A 19698-nucleotide genomic window follows, 5' to 3' on the forward strand; every position below is an offset into this window, starting at 1 on the left:
AAACTATGTGTGAAGTGTATGCATCAGTGGTACCCAGATAGCAGTAAATGTATACAGCTGAATTTATACCACAGCTTTTTGACTACTCTCTAGCCACTAGCACAAAACTGTTATTAATAATTCAATAAAAATAAAATTTCTCATTATTGACATGAAAACTAACTTCTCACATGTTCTCTTAATTTTTTCTTTGAAGTATCCTTTTCGAATAAGCATATCTTATTACCTTTCAGCGCCATTTGGCCTTCAAGACAATCAACATTGGCACGCATAAAAATTAGACATATCTTAAAGTCAAATAATGTTACAATAAAACTGCGCAGAACACACATGGTTATTTTTCTATCTTGAGTCTTGTTAGTTCCAAGAACTAGGGATGATGTTTTGATTACAATTCTGCTGACATGAACTTTTAAAATATCTAAGAATTATGTATTTGGAAAATAAAAATATGCAATAAGAACAAAACAACAGGAAAGGACTTACGTACCTATCTTCGTTTTTGGTTTCCAAAGGCGGAGCAGGGCCCCTTGACTGACCCAGCGGGTCAAATGCAGAGCCTGAGACACAATGCAAGAGTTCAGATTAGTTTGGACCAGCGTAAGTGAAGAAAATGGGAAACCTTGCATGTTATTTAGTTATTTCTTAAATCGCTTAGATTACCTATTTATTAACTAGGCAGGACAATTATTATATCTACATAAACATTTTCTATATTGAGAAACTGGTGGAGTTTTTTATATAAAACTATGTAAATAAAATTTGTGTATTAACATATAAAAACAAAAACAAGATACTCTCTCAATATTGCTTCTCCCCCACAGTAATCAATGCCTATTATGAACTCTAATCAATTATGTAATAACCTGGTATTGGCTTCTTAACTGTCTATATTGGTAAAACATACATTAATTTTTGTCAAATAATTTTATTTTTAAATTATTTGTTACTATATATTTAAATACTACTTTACCTTTAGTTTTTTAAATTGAGCTCTAACTTATATAAAATAAGATGCACACATTTTTAATGTATAAGTCAGTATATCCTGACAAATTACATGCCTGTGTAACTACCACCCCAATTGAGATGCAGAATATTTTCATTACACCTTTCTTTTCTTAATGGTACCTAAAATAAACACTTTATAATCAATGGCATGTTAGATTTTATTTTAAATGATAATAATATTTGCAAACACAAAAACAGTAAGAAATATTAACAGATCTGAAAACAATAATAGAGATATATGACAAACCTCTGAAAGCTGCTTTGGTGAAACCAGCTGCTCTCACTGCTGTCATGGGTCTAGTAACTCCATCCTTAAAAGAATAAGGATCACTTACAAGTATTCTTAAATCAGACCTAGCTCTTACTTACAGTTCCGCACATGACATACCTCACTGTAGCCCACTTTTAACACTGATTTTTAATCACTACCTGCTTATTCTGTACTTGTGCCTCCTCTGTGTCAAGTCCTGTCTCTACTTCCCTTTTACCCCTGTACAATTTCAATTCCTTGATCTAACTCGGCTTACTCTCAGTTTGTAAAGAAAACAACTCACGGATTTTTACACAGTGCCTTATACAGTTTACACAGCTGGCTGGCTGGCTACTCCCCTGCTTCTGCCTGGTCTCCGCTGTACCCATGAGAGAAACCACAGAAACTATGGTAAACGACAGCATGGGAAGAATGTGTCCCAGAGGGCACCGAGCAAGCAGTCAGTCCTTGTGTCCACTGCCCAGCAGGCTTTTGTCTGAGACCTCAGTGCGTAAATCCGAAGGCTTCAAACAGACCCACCTTCAGCCACAATGTAAGAATCGGGTCTCCATATCGGTAACATCTCTAACATTTTACTATAATAAATACAAGAAAACTCAGGTGATAACATTCTAAGTCACAAGAGAGGCCCCAAATGAACAGCCACATGACAGCTACCTGGATGGCCCCTGTCATTGGTCTTCCCATCGATGATGCCAGGGATGTCTTGGACTAGTAAAGAGAAAACTAAGTTAAAATAATTCCCCCAAAAATCTATGTTTAATTTTTATAAACCAAGCTGGAGAAGTTTTTTTCATAACATTTTTCTCCATTTGTTTTCCATTTATCACCTGAGGATATAGGATTAAACAATAAAACTCTAAAGCAGGTGTCAGCAAACTATATAGGTTGGTGCAAAAGTAATTGTGGTTTTTGCAATTGTTTTTAACCTTTTAAACTGCAATTATTTTTGCACCAACCTAATTGAAACCTCAGCCTTTATAAATAAAGTTTTATTGGAACACAGGCATGCCACTTTCTATGGTGCTCCTGTGCTACAAACGCAGGGCTGGGTGCCTGCAACAGAGGCTGTCTGACTCGGGAATCCTAAACTGTCTGGCCCTTCACAGAAAATGTTTGCTGTCTCCTGCTCTGAAACATCACCAAAAACCACATTTATGAGTAATACATGCGTAGGCTGATTAATAAAAGCATGTTTCATATGACACACAGTTATATTACATATAAGGTTACTTTCTTCATTCACATAAAGGGACAGCTCGAAGGCAAGTGCCATGGACTGCTAGGTTCTGAAACCGTCCTTCTGACCCCTAACAAGTATGTTAGAAGGACAAGGAAACACCACCTCATTCTCGCATTTTTCTCCCACACCTCTATTATTTCACATAAGCTAAAACATCCAAATTTGGACAAGATTTTCCTGTATGGATTTTTATATAGCATTTTTCCTCCAAAGATCTCAAATCAAAGCAAGATCTAAATATACGCCTTTGAAATTTTTCTTAAATTTTACTTTCCATGTATTAATCAGTACGTTTTTTAAACTCATAGACATCATTACATTTATGTAACATCTAATTTCACATAAAATGTATGAATGGAACACGCATGAGACTTGGTGATGTTATACAGAAAAGGAAATGAGGTCAATCAACAAGCACGAGGTTTATGAACAGAAAAAAGTAAGAAAATGCTTTCTGATATATCCACAATCAAAATGACTAGACTATTCAAAGCTATTAATCACATGAGACTTTATAATGTTCATAATTATCCATAATGGAAAACGTATCTGGCTCATGGATGGAGAGATAGCCACAATTGTTTAGAACTGCCTACAGTGAACTTATGTATGAGAAATAGCATCTTAATAGTTTCAGCTTAAGAAAACCTACCCCATATCCAGTAGCTACAGGTCTAGTAACTGCTGTGCTTGGTATTTTAGCAGTTATCTTGGAGAGGGAAAAAAAACATAGTTAATAGAATTCAGATTAAGCCATGTAATAGAAAACTGGAAAAGAAGTGGAAAATATAGACTCATCAATAGAGAAATGTTTATATAGTACTTAGAATAACTTTTTTTAAATTGTCCTAAATATTGAGGAGCTCGGGTATTTTAAGTATCGAGAAGGAGACTTATTCTGGAATTCACTTTAAAGGAGAAAAGGTACTTTAGATCTGAGGTACAAACAGGAAAGGTCAGTTTGCACGGCTGCTTCTATCGTTCATCACACTTATTACTGCCAGCCACTAGGTTTCACAATAGACACAGGATCTGAAGTCAGAGAATCTGGGTTTGAATCTCAGCTCTCCCTCTGCTAGCTGAGTTTATTTAATCTCTCTGAACCCAAAGTTTCTCACCTTTGAAATAATGATGCAAGGAATGCCGATCACAAAATTGTAGCTGGACTCAAACAAGACCACGCAGGTGAGACCGACCTAAGTGTGACAGTCAGTCGGCATATTTGTTTGAAACGTTTGGTGAAAACATCAGTAGAGAGTTCTGCTTCTGGCTATGATGGGTTACTGTTTTAAACAACTTTGCCACTAAGAACTAAAAAGCTAGGGACAAAAATATGCTTGAAAAAATCAGTTTGAATACACTAAAGAACAAAAGCTGAAGAATTACAGGTTCTCCAGATAAGGAAAAGGGGAGGCTGGAGAGGTGAGCCTGCAGGTGGCCTGCTTCTCTTCCAGAAGCATCTGTTCATTGCAAAGGCATGGCCAAGAAGCTGAACACGGCCTTTTGCTGACTCACAGATCTGAGGAGATCCATGTTGGAGCTGGGGGCCTGTGGCCACCCGGATAATTCTCCCGGCTTTAGATGTGATATCAAAAGGCTACACTCTAAGACTGAAAAGTAAGTTAGAAGTATACCAGCCCTCATAAGGACTGAAGTCCAATTCAGAATCATCTCAAACTCAGCTGAGTTACGGGGACCCAGAATTCCTAGCGCCTGTAGGGCCCTAAGCAGAAGTGAATTCTCTCTAGCGACAGATGAGATCACCTAGAAGCAGTGACAGAAAAGTTCTCCGTCTGCCCTATCTGATAAGATAGCCACTAGCCACATGTGGACACGTGGCTGTTGAGCATTTGGAATGTGGCTGATGCAACAAGGACCTGAATTTTAAATATTATTTAATTTTAAATAATTTTAAATAAATAAATGTAAATAGACACATGTGATATACAGGAGGCAAGACTATCTAACCAAAAGCCAAGAGAAATAAAAGAATGAAAAGAAATCTAGAAGGTGATACATAAAATGAAAATGTCAGACACAGACTTTAACATAACTACATTTAGTATGTTCAATTAATTAAAAGACAAGATTTGACCATTTCAGCTGAGAAAAGGAAACTATTTAAAAGAAAAAGAAAAAATGGAAATTCTGCAACTGAAAATAATGTAAAATTCTAGCATTGTCCAGGAAGTGGTAAAATACTAATACATTCTAGATTTTAATAAGCTAAAGATGAATATTGTAATCTTTAGGAAAACACACAAAGAATAGTTAAAGATACAAACTCCCAAGATAACAGAGAGGGGAAATGGAATAATATAAAACAATCAAACAAAAGAAGGCAAGAAAGAAAATGAAACATAAAAGAGGCTGGAAAAACAAAAAGCAAATAGTTAGACAATAAATTTAAACCAAATCAGTAATTTCATTACATGTAAATAAACCAAATACTTCACTAAAATAGGATAATTAGACTGGATTGAAAAAACAAAACTCAATTGCATGTTGCTAATAAGAAATATATCGTAAATAAATGGATAGGGAAAAGTTGGAAGTAAAAAGATGGCAAAGACATATTATGCAAACACTAGACAAAAAAGAGCTGGTATAGCCATACCAATATACTAGTACCTGACAAAATAGACAAATAGCATTATTAGAGATACAGTAGAAGGACATTTCATAACAACAAAAAGCTCAATTTACCATGAAAATATAACATTTCTAAGTATTTTTGCTCAAAATATGTAAAGCAAAAAAGTAAAAAAAAAAGAAAGAAATCCACAATCACAGAGTAAAATTGACTATATCTTTCTCATTAATAGTAGAAATAGTAGCCTCCCCCCCACCAAATCATTACAAATACAGAACATTAAAAAAAAAAAATTAACAAACTTGACCTAATTGACAGATAACAGGTCTTAGCAAAACCTGAAAAAGAAGGAAAGGGTCTTAGCACTTTTTCCATGAATACAAACTGAAGGAAAGAGACCATTATTCTTTTTAGCTACTTACAATGACTAAATCTGTTTTGTATTGTTTTGTTTTAGCATTTGACAGATCTCTTAGACAAATTGGATTCTATAGCATCTCTTCCCTTATTCACCTTACACCCTCACCTATCATACCTTTCCTCCAATATCTCATGGTCAGTCTTAACTACATACCCTTTCACATTCAACTGTAAATTTGTGTCCTAAGCAGCCTCTTCTGATTGTCCCAGCTAGTGATAAATACACTTTCTTTATGGCCCCCTAACTACTCTTTCTACACTTGTTACATTATGCTTTGTAATATCTGAGCCCATTTTATTTCCCCTCTGAAGATGGTCCTTAGGAGCTAGCACGTTATCTCTCTTAAGTGAGCCCAGTACCTTTCGTATGAAAGTGACACTATTTTCCCATTTAATGTAATAAGCAGGGCATGATGACAGTACTATTCAGCAGGGGCCAGGAGACCGAAGCTCTCCCCAGTTACAGACAGCTGTGAGACCTCTGGCTCTCAGGGCTTCAGTCTCCTCAGCAATAAAATGAGGGTCTCCGAGGTCAAGGTCACGTCTGAAGATTGCTGAAAGGCCAGCCTGGTGAAATTATCACCTGACATCTGATGCCTGAAACCACTAACGTGAAGACACTGTTTGCTTACGTATTCTAAGTCACGCGGTGTGATCTATGAAGCACCTACATATGCAAAGGAAAGACCAATGACTACCGCAGTCTGCCGCTGCAAAACTGAGAGTCTAGTGCTCAGCCTAGAGGAAGAACTCACCCTGTGGTCTCTCTGCATAATGAAGGTAACTCAGAATTAAAGTACAGATTGTGGAATGTGTACTCAAGCACTAGCTTTACCCAGAGGCCTGGCTCTGCCCTGTCACTGGGAGGTGATCTCTGGGTCTCCGAAAGTCCTGGGGCTTCGCCCACCAGGCAGTCTGCATGTGGTTTGCAATGGCAGCTCTGGGACACACTATCCCAGCTCCAGCTTCCAGAGGCATTAGCCTTAACCGCCAGGAGGGCTGGAAGCTCACAGTCAGCCACCCAGATGCAGACTGTGCCATGCCCCACTCAGATCTCCGGATACCATGGTCATGGGTGCGCTTCCCGGGTTGGCAATCCATAAATCCTGCCACCACATGCAGTGGCTGGGAGCAGCTAATGCCACCCAGCGTCCACAGGGAAAGGCCATCAGAAGTTCCAGGTTTGAACCCCAAACTTTGCCCTGTGTCTCTCCCCTTAGTAGTTTAACCTGCAAACTTCCCGTCTAAACCATGAGTGTAATTTTATAGCTTTCAGTGAGTTCTGTTAGCCCTTTCAGAGAATCATGGAAGCAAGGGTGGTGTGGGGAAGCCCGGCGCCTGCCACTGGTGGCAGAAGTGAGGACTTCTCGTGGAGGAATTGTCCTCCTGATGCAGGTACCACACTAAATTCACTTACACAAAGGAGACGGTGTAATCGACTCCACGATCCTCCGCGTCTTACGTGCTTTAACACTGCTCGTTTAGATTTGCTAATACGTGTGACAGGGAGGAAAGGGAGAAGGTGACCAAGTGAGGGACACGGAAGCAGGAGGACACTTCCTGGGACACACAGGAGTTGCTGTATATCAGTTTCTTGACTTTGGCACCATCGACCTTTTGCCAGATAATTCTTTATGGGGGTGGGGCTGCCCTGTGCCTGTTTGGTGTTTAGCAGCAACTCTGCCTGCGACCCTGAGATGCCAGTGGCACCTACCCAAGTTGTGACAACCAGAATACCTCCAGGCCAAATGTCCCCGGGGGCAGGCGTAGGGGACTGAGAACCATTGCTGCGCAGTAGAGGGCACATGGGGAGAATTGGTTTAAAAGGAACGTTAGGGACAGAACTGTCTATACTCGACTGCTGCACTTAGTGCCAATCTTGTTTAGTTTCAGCCAAGAAAGAATCTTGGCAGAGTCTATGCACTGTGCAAGTCAGGTGTGTGTACAAAAATTCTAATAATACTGAAAAATCACTCCAGCAATTTATATACTGCTGGAAGATTAATTAATGGAGGACCGTTTATCCAAGGAAGGAGTAATTTGTAAATAAAGCCCCAACGTTTAGAAGTATTTATATAACTTTAAAAATTAGAAAGACAGGCGGCAGGACGGCTCAGTTGGTTAGAGCGCAAGCTCTGAACGACAAGGTTGCCGGTTCAATTCCCACATGGGATGGTGGGCTGCACCCCCTGCAACTAAAGATTGAAAACGGTGACTGGACTTGGAGCTGAGCTGCGCCCCCCACAGCTAGATTGAAGGACAACGACTTGGAGCTGATGGGCCCTGGAGAAGCACACTGTTCCCCAATATTCCCTAATAAAAAATAAAAAATTAGAGAGGCAAATATGTTTTAAGCAGTGAGTGTTTTAGATAAACATATTCCATCCAGTTCCTTATGTAAATAATAATGTTTATATTCTCAAAAGCATAAAAAACTCTTTGATCTAAAATGCTTTAAAATTCACTTGCTGAATACAGTGAAAACTATAAAACATTGCTGAGAAAAATTTGAAAAATCCAAGTACAGTAGTACCTCAGTTTTCAAACGTCTCCGTTGACGAACATTTCAGTTTACGAACGCTGTAAATCTTATGGATCTATGGTATCATTAGATAGTAAAATTCATGCTAGATTTGCAGTTTTAGGGGTTGATGTTAAAGGTCTGGAACGGATTAATCCATTTTGCATTACTTTCTATGGGGAAACAGTGCCTCGGTTTTTTAACGTTTCAGAACTCAAATGGTCTTTGGAAACGGATTACTTTAGAAAACCAAGGTACCACTGTAAATGCAAAGACCTACATGTTCAGGGATTGAAAAACTTAAGATGACAAGATGTCTATACAACCCAAAGCAATCTATAGATTCAATGTAATCCCTATAAAAATCCCAATGATAGTTTTTGAAGAATTAGAAAAATTCATCCTAAAATTCATTTGGAATTTCAAGGGACCCTGAAAAGCAAAACAATTTTTAAAAAGAAGAACAAAGTTGGGGAACTTGCACTTTCTGATTTCAAAACAGATTACAAAGCTCTGGTAATGAGAAACCGTTACTGGCACAAAGACAGAAAAATAGGCCAACGGAACAGAATAAAGAGCCCAGAAATCAACCCTGATATATATGGACAAATGATCTTCAACAAGAGTGCCGATGGGGAAAGGACAATCTTTTGAACAAATGGTGTTGGGAAAACTGGATATCCAGATGCAAAAGAATGAAGTTAGACCCTTATCTTACACCATACACAAAAGTTAACTCAAAATGGATTAAAGACCTAAAACTGTAAAACTGTTACTAGAAGAAAACAAGGGAAAATTTTCATGATTTTGGACTTAGCAATGATTTCTAGCATATGACACCAAAAGCACAGACAACAGAAAGTAGACAAATGGGATTACATCAAACTTTAAAACTTTTGTGCATCACGAGACACAATCAACAGAGTAAAAAGGCAACCTCCAGAATGAGAAAATATATTTACAAATCATATATCTGATAAGGGGTTAATATCCAGAATATATAAAAAAACTCCTAGAATTCAACAATAAAAAAATCAAGTAAAAGCGTTAGAAAATGTGCAAAGAACTTGAATAGATATTTCTTCAAAGATAATATACAAACAGCCACCAAGCACATGACAAGATATCACTAATCATCAGAGAAATGCAAATCAAAACCACAATGAAATGTGGCAAATCAAAACCTCATATCCATTAAAATTGTTACTTTCAAAGAAAATAGAAAATAGTAAGTGTTAGCGAGGATGTGGAGAAATTGGAACTTCTGTGCATTGCTGGTGGGAGTGTATCGTGGAGCAGCCACTATGGAAAACAGTGTGGAGGTTCCTCAAAAAGTTAAAAATAGAATCACCATAGGAGGTAGCAATCCCACTTCTGGGCAGGTAAGTGTCCAAAGGACTGAACAGGGTCTCAAAAAGATATTTGCATCTCTGTGTTCATAGCAGCATGGTTCACAATAGCCAAGAGGTGGCAGCAACCCAAGTATCCACAGAACAAACTGTGGTCTATCCAGACAATGAAATATTATTTAGCCTTAAAAAGGAAGGAAATCCTGTCACATGCTATGTCATTGCAGACATTGTGCTCGGTGAGATAAGCCAGTCACAGGAGGGCGAACACTTTGTGATTCCACTCATATGAGGCATTGAAAGTCATCAAATTCATAGAGACAGAAAGTAGAATGTGGTCTCCAGGGGTTGGGGAGAGACTGGGGAGTTGCTGAATGGCTACAGTTTCAGTTTGGGAAGATGAAGAAGTTCTGGAGATCGGTTTCACAACAATGACAAGGATTATATTTAACACTTACTGATCTGTACAGTTAAAAATGGTTAAGATGGTAAATTTTATTTTAGGTATTTTTTACCACAATTAAGAAAAATTCACTTACTGGAGGTCTTCTGCCATGACTAGTTCTCACAGCTTGCTGAAAAGCTGTGTCATTCTCCAATTCCTAAAATGAAAAGACAAATTTAACATTCAACTTGAAGTGAGAATTAAAAAGAAAATGTTGAACCTCTTCTGTTTGGTATTCATGATCCTCTATCATTCATTTTACCCCATCTGCTGACATCTGGTAGGGGCTCAAGGGCCCCTGTCCTCAAATCTCCCCCCTTCACTGCCCAAAACATCAAGGCTGCTTCTTTCCCCAGGAAGAGGAGCACTGATAATGTTGTTCAATCCTAAGGACATTTTACTGGCCACTGTTTGAATGGGCGGCATCATTACGCCTGGTTAAAAGATCAGGAACACTAGGGTGCAGCCTTTCCTCCAAGGAGCTAGACAGGAAAAACAGAATCACATCATTTTCTCCCTCCTCACACACCTCATCTTCGTCCACAGGGTGTGACCATCACTACCAGCCCTGCCTGAGAAAGACTTGGGACACAAAAGCCATATTCTCTACAAGCAATGGGGCAAACACTTCCTCTTGTTCCATTTCCGTTTGTCTAAGTAAAAATGACTTTTCATCTCCCTGGAGAGGTGATGTCTGAAATTCACACTAGAGTTAACCGGGGCAAAAAGAGGGCTCCATGGCGTCCAGGCTGCAAAGCCACTGGGAACCAAGCCTCAGTTGAAATACACGTAAAATGTTACTATGCTCCGCTTATTCCTGTACTCATATACACCCACAGGAAATTTGAGAAAAGGAACGTAAGTCAAGGACAAGATACAAGTATTCCTGGGTTTCCTGGACAAAATGCCATTTTCAGGCTCTCGAAAGCACCCTGTCTTAACAACTGCCAATTTCCAACCAGCGTGTACTTCCTACTCCTTCACCAACACACACTCTGGCTCTAACTCTCATACACATCTTGTAAACAATTCCCACACTAGCCTCTGATTTATTTCAATATACAGTCCCCCCTTTTCCGAGGTTTTGCTTTCCTCGGTTTCAGTTACCGGAGGTCAACCATGGTCGGAAAACATGAACCACCCCTTCGTCCCACATCTCCACGCTATACACGCTCCCTGCGGCTAGTCACTCAGTAGCTGTCGTGGTCATCTGACTGCTTCTCAGACTGACTGCTGGGGTATGTAAGCACTTGTGTTCAGGTAACACTTATTTTACTTAATAACGTCTCACTCACCTCCCTTCCTCTCATCTCGTAGACAATTATCATCTCACATCATCACAAGAAGGGTGAGCATAGGACAATAAGAGATTTTGAGAGCCAGGCCACATTCACATAACTTTTCCTAGAGTATAATGTTAAAATTGTCCTATTTTATTATTAATTGTTAATCTCTTACTGTGCCTAATATATATATTAAACTTTATCATAGGTGTGTATGTATAGGAAAAAACGTATTTACAGGGTTCAGTACTATCCCAGTTTCATGCATCCACTGGGGGTCTGGGAAAATATCCTCCATGGATAAGGGGGACTACTGTACTTCCCACAAAAATATACTTGATTATTAAAAAATAAATATAAATAATACATAAAAAAAGAGTCAACATCAATTAACTTTTTAAAACTCTGCAGACAATTAAAGTAAAATGTTTATATAACCAGGAGATAATACAGTACACTTTAAACATTTTATTATGTACAAGCATTCTACTTTAATTTTCACTTTAAATAATCTTTATAACCTTCCATATCAACTACATAAAATTAAATAAATATATAATTCTCAGTTAGCCATAGAAACCAGGCAACTTTCTCATGAAGTATTAAACCAAAGGCAACCTCCAGCATACATAATTAATTATACTACTTCAGCAGATTTTTTAGGACAAGGAAGTCTTCTAATATTCCTAAACTATTAGTAAAATTTGATTAATCAGCTCAACAAATTCTAACTGACAAACTAAAAATTGTCAACAAATTCTCTAATTACAAATACCAACTAACTCAACTTTTGTAATTTTTTCTTTGTTCATTATTTGATTAACCATTTGTATAATCTAGGGACCATCTTAGCAACTGTTTCAAGTAATTCAGTTATATATTAAACTTCTTATTATTCCAATTAATGAAGATAAAAGAAATCATGAGTAAACCAAATATCATTTTTATTTTACTGTATGATTTATTTTTGTGTCTGATAGTCTAAATATTCACTTGAAATGAAATAAGCCAGACTGTGACGACCTAAAGAGTTAGGAAGTTTTCTCTGGTGCTTTAAAAACAATCATATTCATGATCTAATTCCAGCTCTGAGACTCTATCCAAGAAAATGTTTGATCAAAATACACGAAGTTATTTATGCATAAAACTGTTCACTGCATTGTTGTCATTTACAACAACAGAAAACTCAAATATCCTATGATCAGAAAATACTTGCAATAAACTGTATATATTATGTAGCCATGAAAATTATATTTATTTCAATTTTTAGTGTCATGAACCTTTGCTTATGAGGTAGCTGAATGTAAAAAAGCAAACAGAAAAATAAATGCTAGTTCAATTCAAATCTGTTAAAACTATTAGTATGCATGAAGGAAAGACAAAGCAATAAAACGTTGATAGTATTTAGTTATGAGTGATTGAATTATGGGTAATTTTGTTTACCAACAATGAGCATGTATATTTTTTATACATTTAACTTTTATAACTGGGAGAAATGGGGAGATATGAATGGTTTTCTTAATTTATATTAACTTAGGAAAATACCTAGGCTTTCATACAAATTTTTTTTTCTCCCCCTTTCTTCCGCCCATACAAATTTTTAGAAGAGTTTATACAATCCTACCTATGTGAGTGTGAGTGTGAGTGTGTGTGTGTGTGTGTGTGTGTGTGTGTGTGTGTATGCAGGTAGAGAAACACCTGCGTAGTAAAATACAAGAGAATACAACAAAACATCAGGTATATATCTAATACAGGTAATCTCTAGGTGAAAGGATTTAGGTCATTTTATTTTTTTCTCCAATCTTCTGTATTTTTCAAATTTTCTACAATGATCAGTATCTCCTAGATTTTTATTTCGTATAGAGTAAGTGAATGGTTTCCATTTACTTTCCCTGTTTTCTTTCTCGGTCTTAAATTTACAGACCACTATTTTTCTCCAGAGGAAAAATAATTTAAAAATGACTAAAAGCTATATGAAAAACTCTAGAATAGAATGAGACTTTCTAAATTCAAGTCCTATAAATGCTAATATTTGATGCTTATATACTAGCAAGTAAATTAACTCCCACCTCTCTCATTCTCTTTTTTCATACACCAATTCAAGATGAGTTTCTAAAGAGGATTTTTCGTTTTTGCTTATGTACAAGTTGGAAACTCTAACTCTCACAACAATGTGAAAAGATTTAACATATTCAAATATTTGTCTTAGTAACAATTTTATCTTTTAAATTACTATACCAGTAAATATTAAGCAAATATAGATTTGTTGACATAAATGGATATTAATAAAAGAGAAAAAGCAGGTTACAAACCAGAACATGATGCAGTACGACACCATTTTATCCCAAACTTATAGAGATATATATGTATTTGCATAGGGAAATGTTTGGCTAGATAAGCACTGTAAGTTAGCTAATGGTTATCTCTTGGTGTTAATAGTTTCTATGATTTTAATTTTTCTTTATATCTATTTCTATTTCCTAATTTTCCTATAACATACTTGTGTAATTTAGTTAAAAAAAATAAAATAACCCTACATGACATTTCAAATTTAGAACCTTAGAAAAAACAACTGATTTTAGGTACTCTGAGTGACCGACGTTTTCTAACTTACACGCTCAGATGCCAGTGCTGAAGAATACAAGTAGTGACTGATCCAGTTTTGTCCCCATAACCTTCCTCATAATTTTTTCCTTCTGCTGCTATTATTATTTGGTGTAAGTTAACAGAGTCTTTAATAATAGCACTTTTCTAGGCTTTTAATCAGCTTATTTAAAGCATAATAAAGCATAACCCTCAAATCCAAGCTTTTCACGAACCAGCTGCTTAACAAAGACCAATGTAAAAAGCAACCAGATTCCGTTTACCTCGGTGTCATAGGTTGGGTTGTAGTCATTATAACCAGAATAGAGATCGTCTTCATCTGTCTCTGGGGCCAGGTGTACATTTTCCATCATCTGTACCTGTGAAAAATCGGCAGTGTAAATATGTTCTTGGGATAAGAAATAATTCTCAATTGAAATAAAGTATTTAACAACCTCTCTGGTCAAATTTACCTCTACACATTTTTATGGCTTCAATTTTTTTTCATGTCAAATTCTCAAAACTAGGTGTCAAAACATTCATTTGTTGACCTCGTTTCACATTTATTCCAAGCCTAGTATGAAAGGATAGTGCCAGGCACTAGAGAGGGGTACAGTTCATGGTCCTGGTTTTCAAGGAGCTTAGTGTCAAGTGCAGAAAAAAAGCTATGTAATAGTCAATTACAGTGCAAGGCAGAAACCACTGCACACAGACCAGAATGGCTAAATTAAAAACGTCAGCAAAGATAGCAAGCAACTGGAATACTCATTTATTGTTGGTAGGAGTGTAAAATGGTACAATTTTGGAAAAAAGTCTGGCAGTTTCATAAAAATAACATATATCTCTTATGACCCAGAAATTTCATTCCGAAGTATTTACCCAAGAGAAATGAAACGTGCCTACAAAGAGATTTGTAGAAGAATGTTCATAGGAGCTTTACACATAATAGCCCCAAATGAGAAACAGACCAGTTGCTCATCAATACAATGGATAAGTAAAATGTGGCATATTTACAAGTGGATACTATTCAGCAATAAAAAGTAATGCATTCAGATGCCACGTAGAGTAATATGGCAGAATCTCACTTATGCTGAGTGAAAGAAGTCTCACGCAAAGCAGGACACTATGTGTTGTTTCATTGATATGAAGTTCTGGAACATGCATAACTAAGGTGGAAAACACAACAATAGTTGTTTCTTAGGTAGGGGTGGGATGGAATGGGGCATGATAGAATTTTTTGGGATGGTAAATGTTCTGCATCTTGACTGGGGTTTGGGTTACACAAACCACATTGTTTGCTTTTCATTGTTTGTAAATTCTTTCTTGAAAGAAAAAACAAAAAAACATAATTAATATGCATACTTAAATATTTAAAGGAAAGCTGAATATCTATAATTGAGTTTGAAATGCATAAAAATAATATAGATAAATGAACAGATATGTGAGAAAGCAAGTATAGAAAAATGTTAATGGTAGAATCTATGTAGCAAGCGTGAAGTTCACTATAAAATTCTTTAAACTCTGCTGTACATTTGAAATTTTTCATAGTAAAATGTCGGGCAAAAATGCAAGACAGAATAAAACAGATGTCAAAGCAAAGTAAAATAGAAGCATGGGAAATATGTAATTATTGTGTGTATATATACCGTAAATGTAAAAATTGCTAGAGAATCTGGGAAGACTTTCTAGGAGAAATCATTCAAGTTCAGTCAATATTTTAGGTAATTTGGGGACGGGGGAGGCTAGATACCCAAGAAATGTAGCACTGAGCTATGCTGTCCATGTTAAAATACATATTTTCTTGAAAGACTGTACAATTTTAAGTGCACTAGTAAATTCCTACCAAAATTTTAGCTTAATCTTATTGCTCAGTATAATGCCATATATATGTGGTTACTCATAACCTTTTAAAATTTATGTTTATGTGAAGTAATAAATTGTTAATTTTTGAGATATAATCCCCATACCATAAAATTTACCCATTTCTGATGTACAAGCCAGTGGTTTTTAGTATATTCACAAGGTTGTGTAATAATCACCACTGTTTCATTTCAGAACCTTTTCATCCACCATAAAGAAATCTGGGACCCTTTAGCATTCACTCCCCAGTCCTCCCACCTAATCTGCTTCTGTCTCTGTGGATTTGCACGTTCTGGATATTTCACCTAGATGGAATCACACGACACGTGCCCTTTCTCTCACTGAGCATCATGTTTCAAGGTTCATCCATGTTGCAGCCCATCTCAGTGCTTCATTCCCTTTAATGGGTGAATAACATTCCATCATATCGATAAGCAACATCTTATCTATTCATTAATTAATGGACATTTGGATTGATTCTACTTTGTAGCTATTATGAATAGTTCTGCTATGAACATTCCCATACAAGTTTAAGCGTGGACATACGTTTTCAATTATACGAGTATATACCTGGGAATGGAACTGCTGGGTCACATGGCAACTCTATGTTTAACTTTTGGAGACAGTGCTAGACTTTTCCAAAGTGGCTGCACCATATTACATCCCACCAGAAGGTATGAAGGTTCCAGCTTCTCCATGTCCTAGCCAACATGTTATTGTCCCTCTTTTTGATTATAGCCATTCCAGTTCCTGTGAAATGGTATTTCATGGTGGTTTTGATTTGCATCTCCCTGATGACTAATGATGTAGCACATTTTTTCATCTGTTTATTGACCATTGTAGGTCTCTAAGAAAATGTTTATTCAGATGCTTTGCCCATTTAAATAAATTAGGTTATTTGTCTTACCTGATTTATAAGAATTCTTTATTTATTCTGGATACTAGATGTTATCAGATATATGATTTGCAAATATTTTTTCCCATTCTTGATAGCATCCTCTAACGCACAAAAGTTTTTAATTTTGATGATGACAATTTATCCATTTTTCCTTTGGTTTGTTACACTTTGGGCATCACATCTAAGAAACTACTGCCTAATCCAAGGTCAAGAAGATTTACACTTGTTTTCTTCTAAAACAACTTTAAGAGTTTTATGGTTTTACCTCTTACATTTAGGTCTTTTGAGTTAATTTCTCATTATTTTTTGGAGATGAAAATTCACCACTATGAGTGCAATGTCAATCAAATAGAAACATTCACTCCAAAATACCTCCATAAGGTGTTAAAAGTCACTGACAGAAGATATACAAACCATTGTAACTTACAAGCTTTAGCTCAGGTAATGCTAAAACAGTTCTCAAACTTGAGCTTGCCTCAGAAACCTAAGGGCTTCTGATACAGATCCCTGCAATACACATGGCTACTCCCCCAGCACCAGAGCTTCTGGCTCAGGGAGTCCTGCGTGGGAGTCATCCCCACGCCTCCGCCCCTGGAACGAGTATCTCTAACAATTCCCAAGCGCTGCCGTCTGGGGACTGACACAAGAACTGCCTGACCAGCGGCCCTCTTTAAGTCAGCTTGGCTTACAGGGATGCCATAAAAACAAGCACCTTTTACAACTAGAGATCCTTTCCACTGGGTTGCTGCCATATTGAAAATAGTTTGTTTGGGGTGAACATAACTTTAAAGGTGTGGAAAGATAGGTGGGAAAAGGTGCATGCAGTACCCACGCTAAAAGCTCGGGTGGCAGAACAAAGGTAACAACTCAGGTTTGCCGCCGTTTCCAAGCCATGCCAAACGTAGTTTCTGCACATCATGAGCCTGTCATGTTGAAATAATCTGGGGATGATGCCCCCTGAATGTCAATGAAATGCCAGTAAAACCTTTCTTGAAACGTGAGTTATTTTTGTCGTACTCTTCTACTGCCCGTGCTGGACAGACTCCATCCAAGACGCCCCCTGTGTGTAGGTCCTCAAACGCTCACAGCCAGGAGAAGCGCCGGGTAAAAGAAAAAGTGGAGACGGAGGCCCAGGAGGAGCGCCGGCCTGTTTCGGTCCCGGGGAGCGACAGCACGCGCTGTCTGCTCTCTGCCGTGTGCAGGCACCTCTCACGGGCGCCACCCGTCAGGGGACAGCTCCAAAAGCTTCACGTGACCCAAACACTAAGGTGTGCTGTGAAAGGTCTACCTGGGAGCCGACCTTCCTGGTCCCTGAACTACACGGTCAGCCGAGGCGGGAGGGAGGGCCGTGCGCCCGGGCAGGCAGACGGAGGCCCCTCGCGGACCTCACGAGCCGGGCCGAGTGCCCAGGACAGCGGCGAGCGCGCGCCGGCCCGAGGCGCCCCCGCCCCCGGGCCCTTCTCCTACCTCGCGGTGAGGGGAGCTGGGCGGCCGCGCGTCCAGCCCGGGGCGAGCCGGCGTGGGGCAGGACCTAAGGCCCCGCGAAGGCCGAGGGGCACCAGGCCGTTGCCACACGCGGATCCAAGGAAGCCGCTCCCACAGTGCTCTGCGCCAGGGGCGGGGCCTGGAGGGCGGGGCCCAAACGGAGGGAGCAGGGCGGGGCCGCGGAGGACGCGGACCGCGGAGGATGCGACCCCGGAGGGTCTTGGCGGGCATCCTTTATGGGGAGCGGGAAGGGAGGGAAGTCAAGGTCTTCAAAGTCCTGATGAAATCAGCCAGAAAGCAGATGAACAAAGGATGACACCAGGTTACTTTGAACCACCTCCCGTAAAGTACACTAATCTGTGAGCCTTTCCCCGCTTCCCGCGCGGCCGGTCCGGGAGCCTCAGCTCCTCTGCCCCCTCTCCCCGCCCGCACAGCCCCTTCCCCCAGCACCCTGTGCACACCTTTATCAGAGCGCTTCAGGTATTCTTGTCTGGTAAGTGCCTTAGACGGCAGGGACTGAAACTTTGTGCCCGAAGCTCCTAGAACCAGCTTCGTAGTAAAACTTAAGAAATGCAATATGGGGGCGGCTGGTTGGCTCAGTTGGTTAGAGAGAGTTGCTCTCAATAGGGTTCCCCGTTCCATCCCCACGTGGGCCACTGTGAGCTGCGTCTTCCACAACTAGATATAAACAACTACTTGGCTTGGAACTGAGGGGTCTTGGGAAAAAACACCTAAATAAATAAAAGTTTTAAAAAATGCAATTTGGGGGGGCGGCAGGTTAACTCAGTTGGTTAGAGCAGGATGCTCTTAACAACAAGGTTGCCAGTTCGATCCCCACCCACATGGGCCACTGAGCTGCGCCCTCCACAACTAGATTGAAACAACTACTTGACTTAGAGCTACCTGATGGGTCCTGGAAAAACACATTCAAATACATAAAAGTTAAAAAAAAATGCAATATGGATGAGGAATTAAATTCATAATTGTTTAATCAAGTTAAAGTTTGAATATTTAAAGATAAGTGACCGGTAGGGGGTTACAGGGAGTCTAAAGACAGCAGTAATGAATGAGTTTTAAACATTAAGTACATGTTGGGAGACAATTCTCCATGAATCTTGCTTTTGTTCTGAACTACCGTGTTTCCCCGAAAATAAGACCTAGCTGGACAACCAGCTCAAATGCGTCTTTTGGAGCAAAAATTATAAGACCCAGTCTTATTTTAAAATGATATAAGACCGGGTCTTATAATATAATATAATACAATATAATATAATACTGGGTATAATATAATATAATATAATACCAGGTCTTACATTAATTTTTGCTCCAAAAGACACATTGGAGCTGATGGTCTGGCTAGGTCTTAATTTCAGGGAAACATGAACTTATGGTGGTTAATTTTTTTTTAATTAAAGTTTATTGGGGTGACAATTGTTAGTAAAGTTACATAGATTTCAGGTGTACAATTCTGTATTACATCATCTATAAATCACATTTTGTGTTCACCTTCCGGTCTGTTCTCCTTCCATCACCTTGTATTTGATCCCCTTTACCCTCATAGACCACCCCCGTCCTCCCTTATCCTCTGGTAACCACTAAACTATTGTCTATGTCTATGAGTTTTTGTTTCTTATTTGTTTGTCTTGTTCTTTTGTTGTTTTTGATTCATATACCACATATCAGTGAAATCATACGGTTCTCTGCTTTTTCTGTCTGACTTATTTCACTTAGCATTA

The 19698-nt window shown here is 38.5% G+C and overlaps 1 protein-coding gene across 13 annotated transcripts in view; it reads right to left on the reverse strand.

Annotated features, from left to right (window-relative positions):
- Nucleotides 1-18086, reverse strand: part of IFT88 (intraflagellar transport 88) — a 95340-nt gene extending 77254 nt beyond the window's left edge. For 8 of the 13 annotated variants that reach the window (XR_013993257.1, XR_013993258.1, XR_013993259.1 and 5 more), the window contains exons 1-7: nt 17945-18081; nt 14004-14099; nt 9948-10010; nt 3178-3234; nt 1940-1993; nt 1259-1322; nt 491-560 (exon numbers count right to left, since the gene is read on the reverse strand). Coding sequence is in view for 10 of the 13 variants with exons in the window: in XM_081047075.1 (XP_080903201.1) it covers nt 491-560; nt 1259-1322; nt 1940-1993; nt 3178-3234; nt 9948-10010; nt 14004-14093 (398 nt within the window). In the remaining 3 variants the exon portion in view is untranslated. Of the gene's footprint in view, nt 1-490; nt 561-1258; nt 1323-1939; nt 1994-3177; nt 3235-9947; nt 10011-14003; nt 14100-17944 lie in introns of all 13 variants that reach the window. The other 5 variants (XM_081047077.1, XM_081047073.1, XM_081047072.1 and 2 more) reach the window with 2 other exon arrangements.
- Nucleotides 18087-19698: the final 1612 nt, after the last annotated feature.

This window comes from Rhinolophus hipposideros (genome assembly GCF_964194185.1).
Source record: "Rhinolophus hipposideros genome assembly, chromosome: 4".
Lineage (NCBI taxonomy): Eukaryota > Metazoa > Chordata > Mammalia > Chiroptera > Rhinolophidae > Rhinolophus > Rhinolophus hipposideros.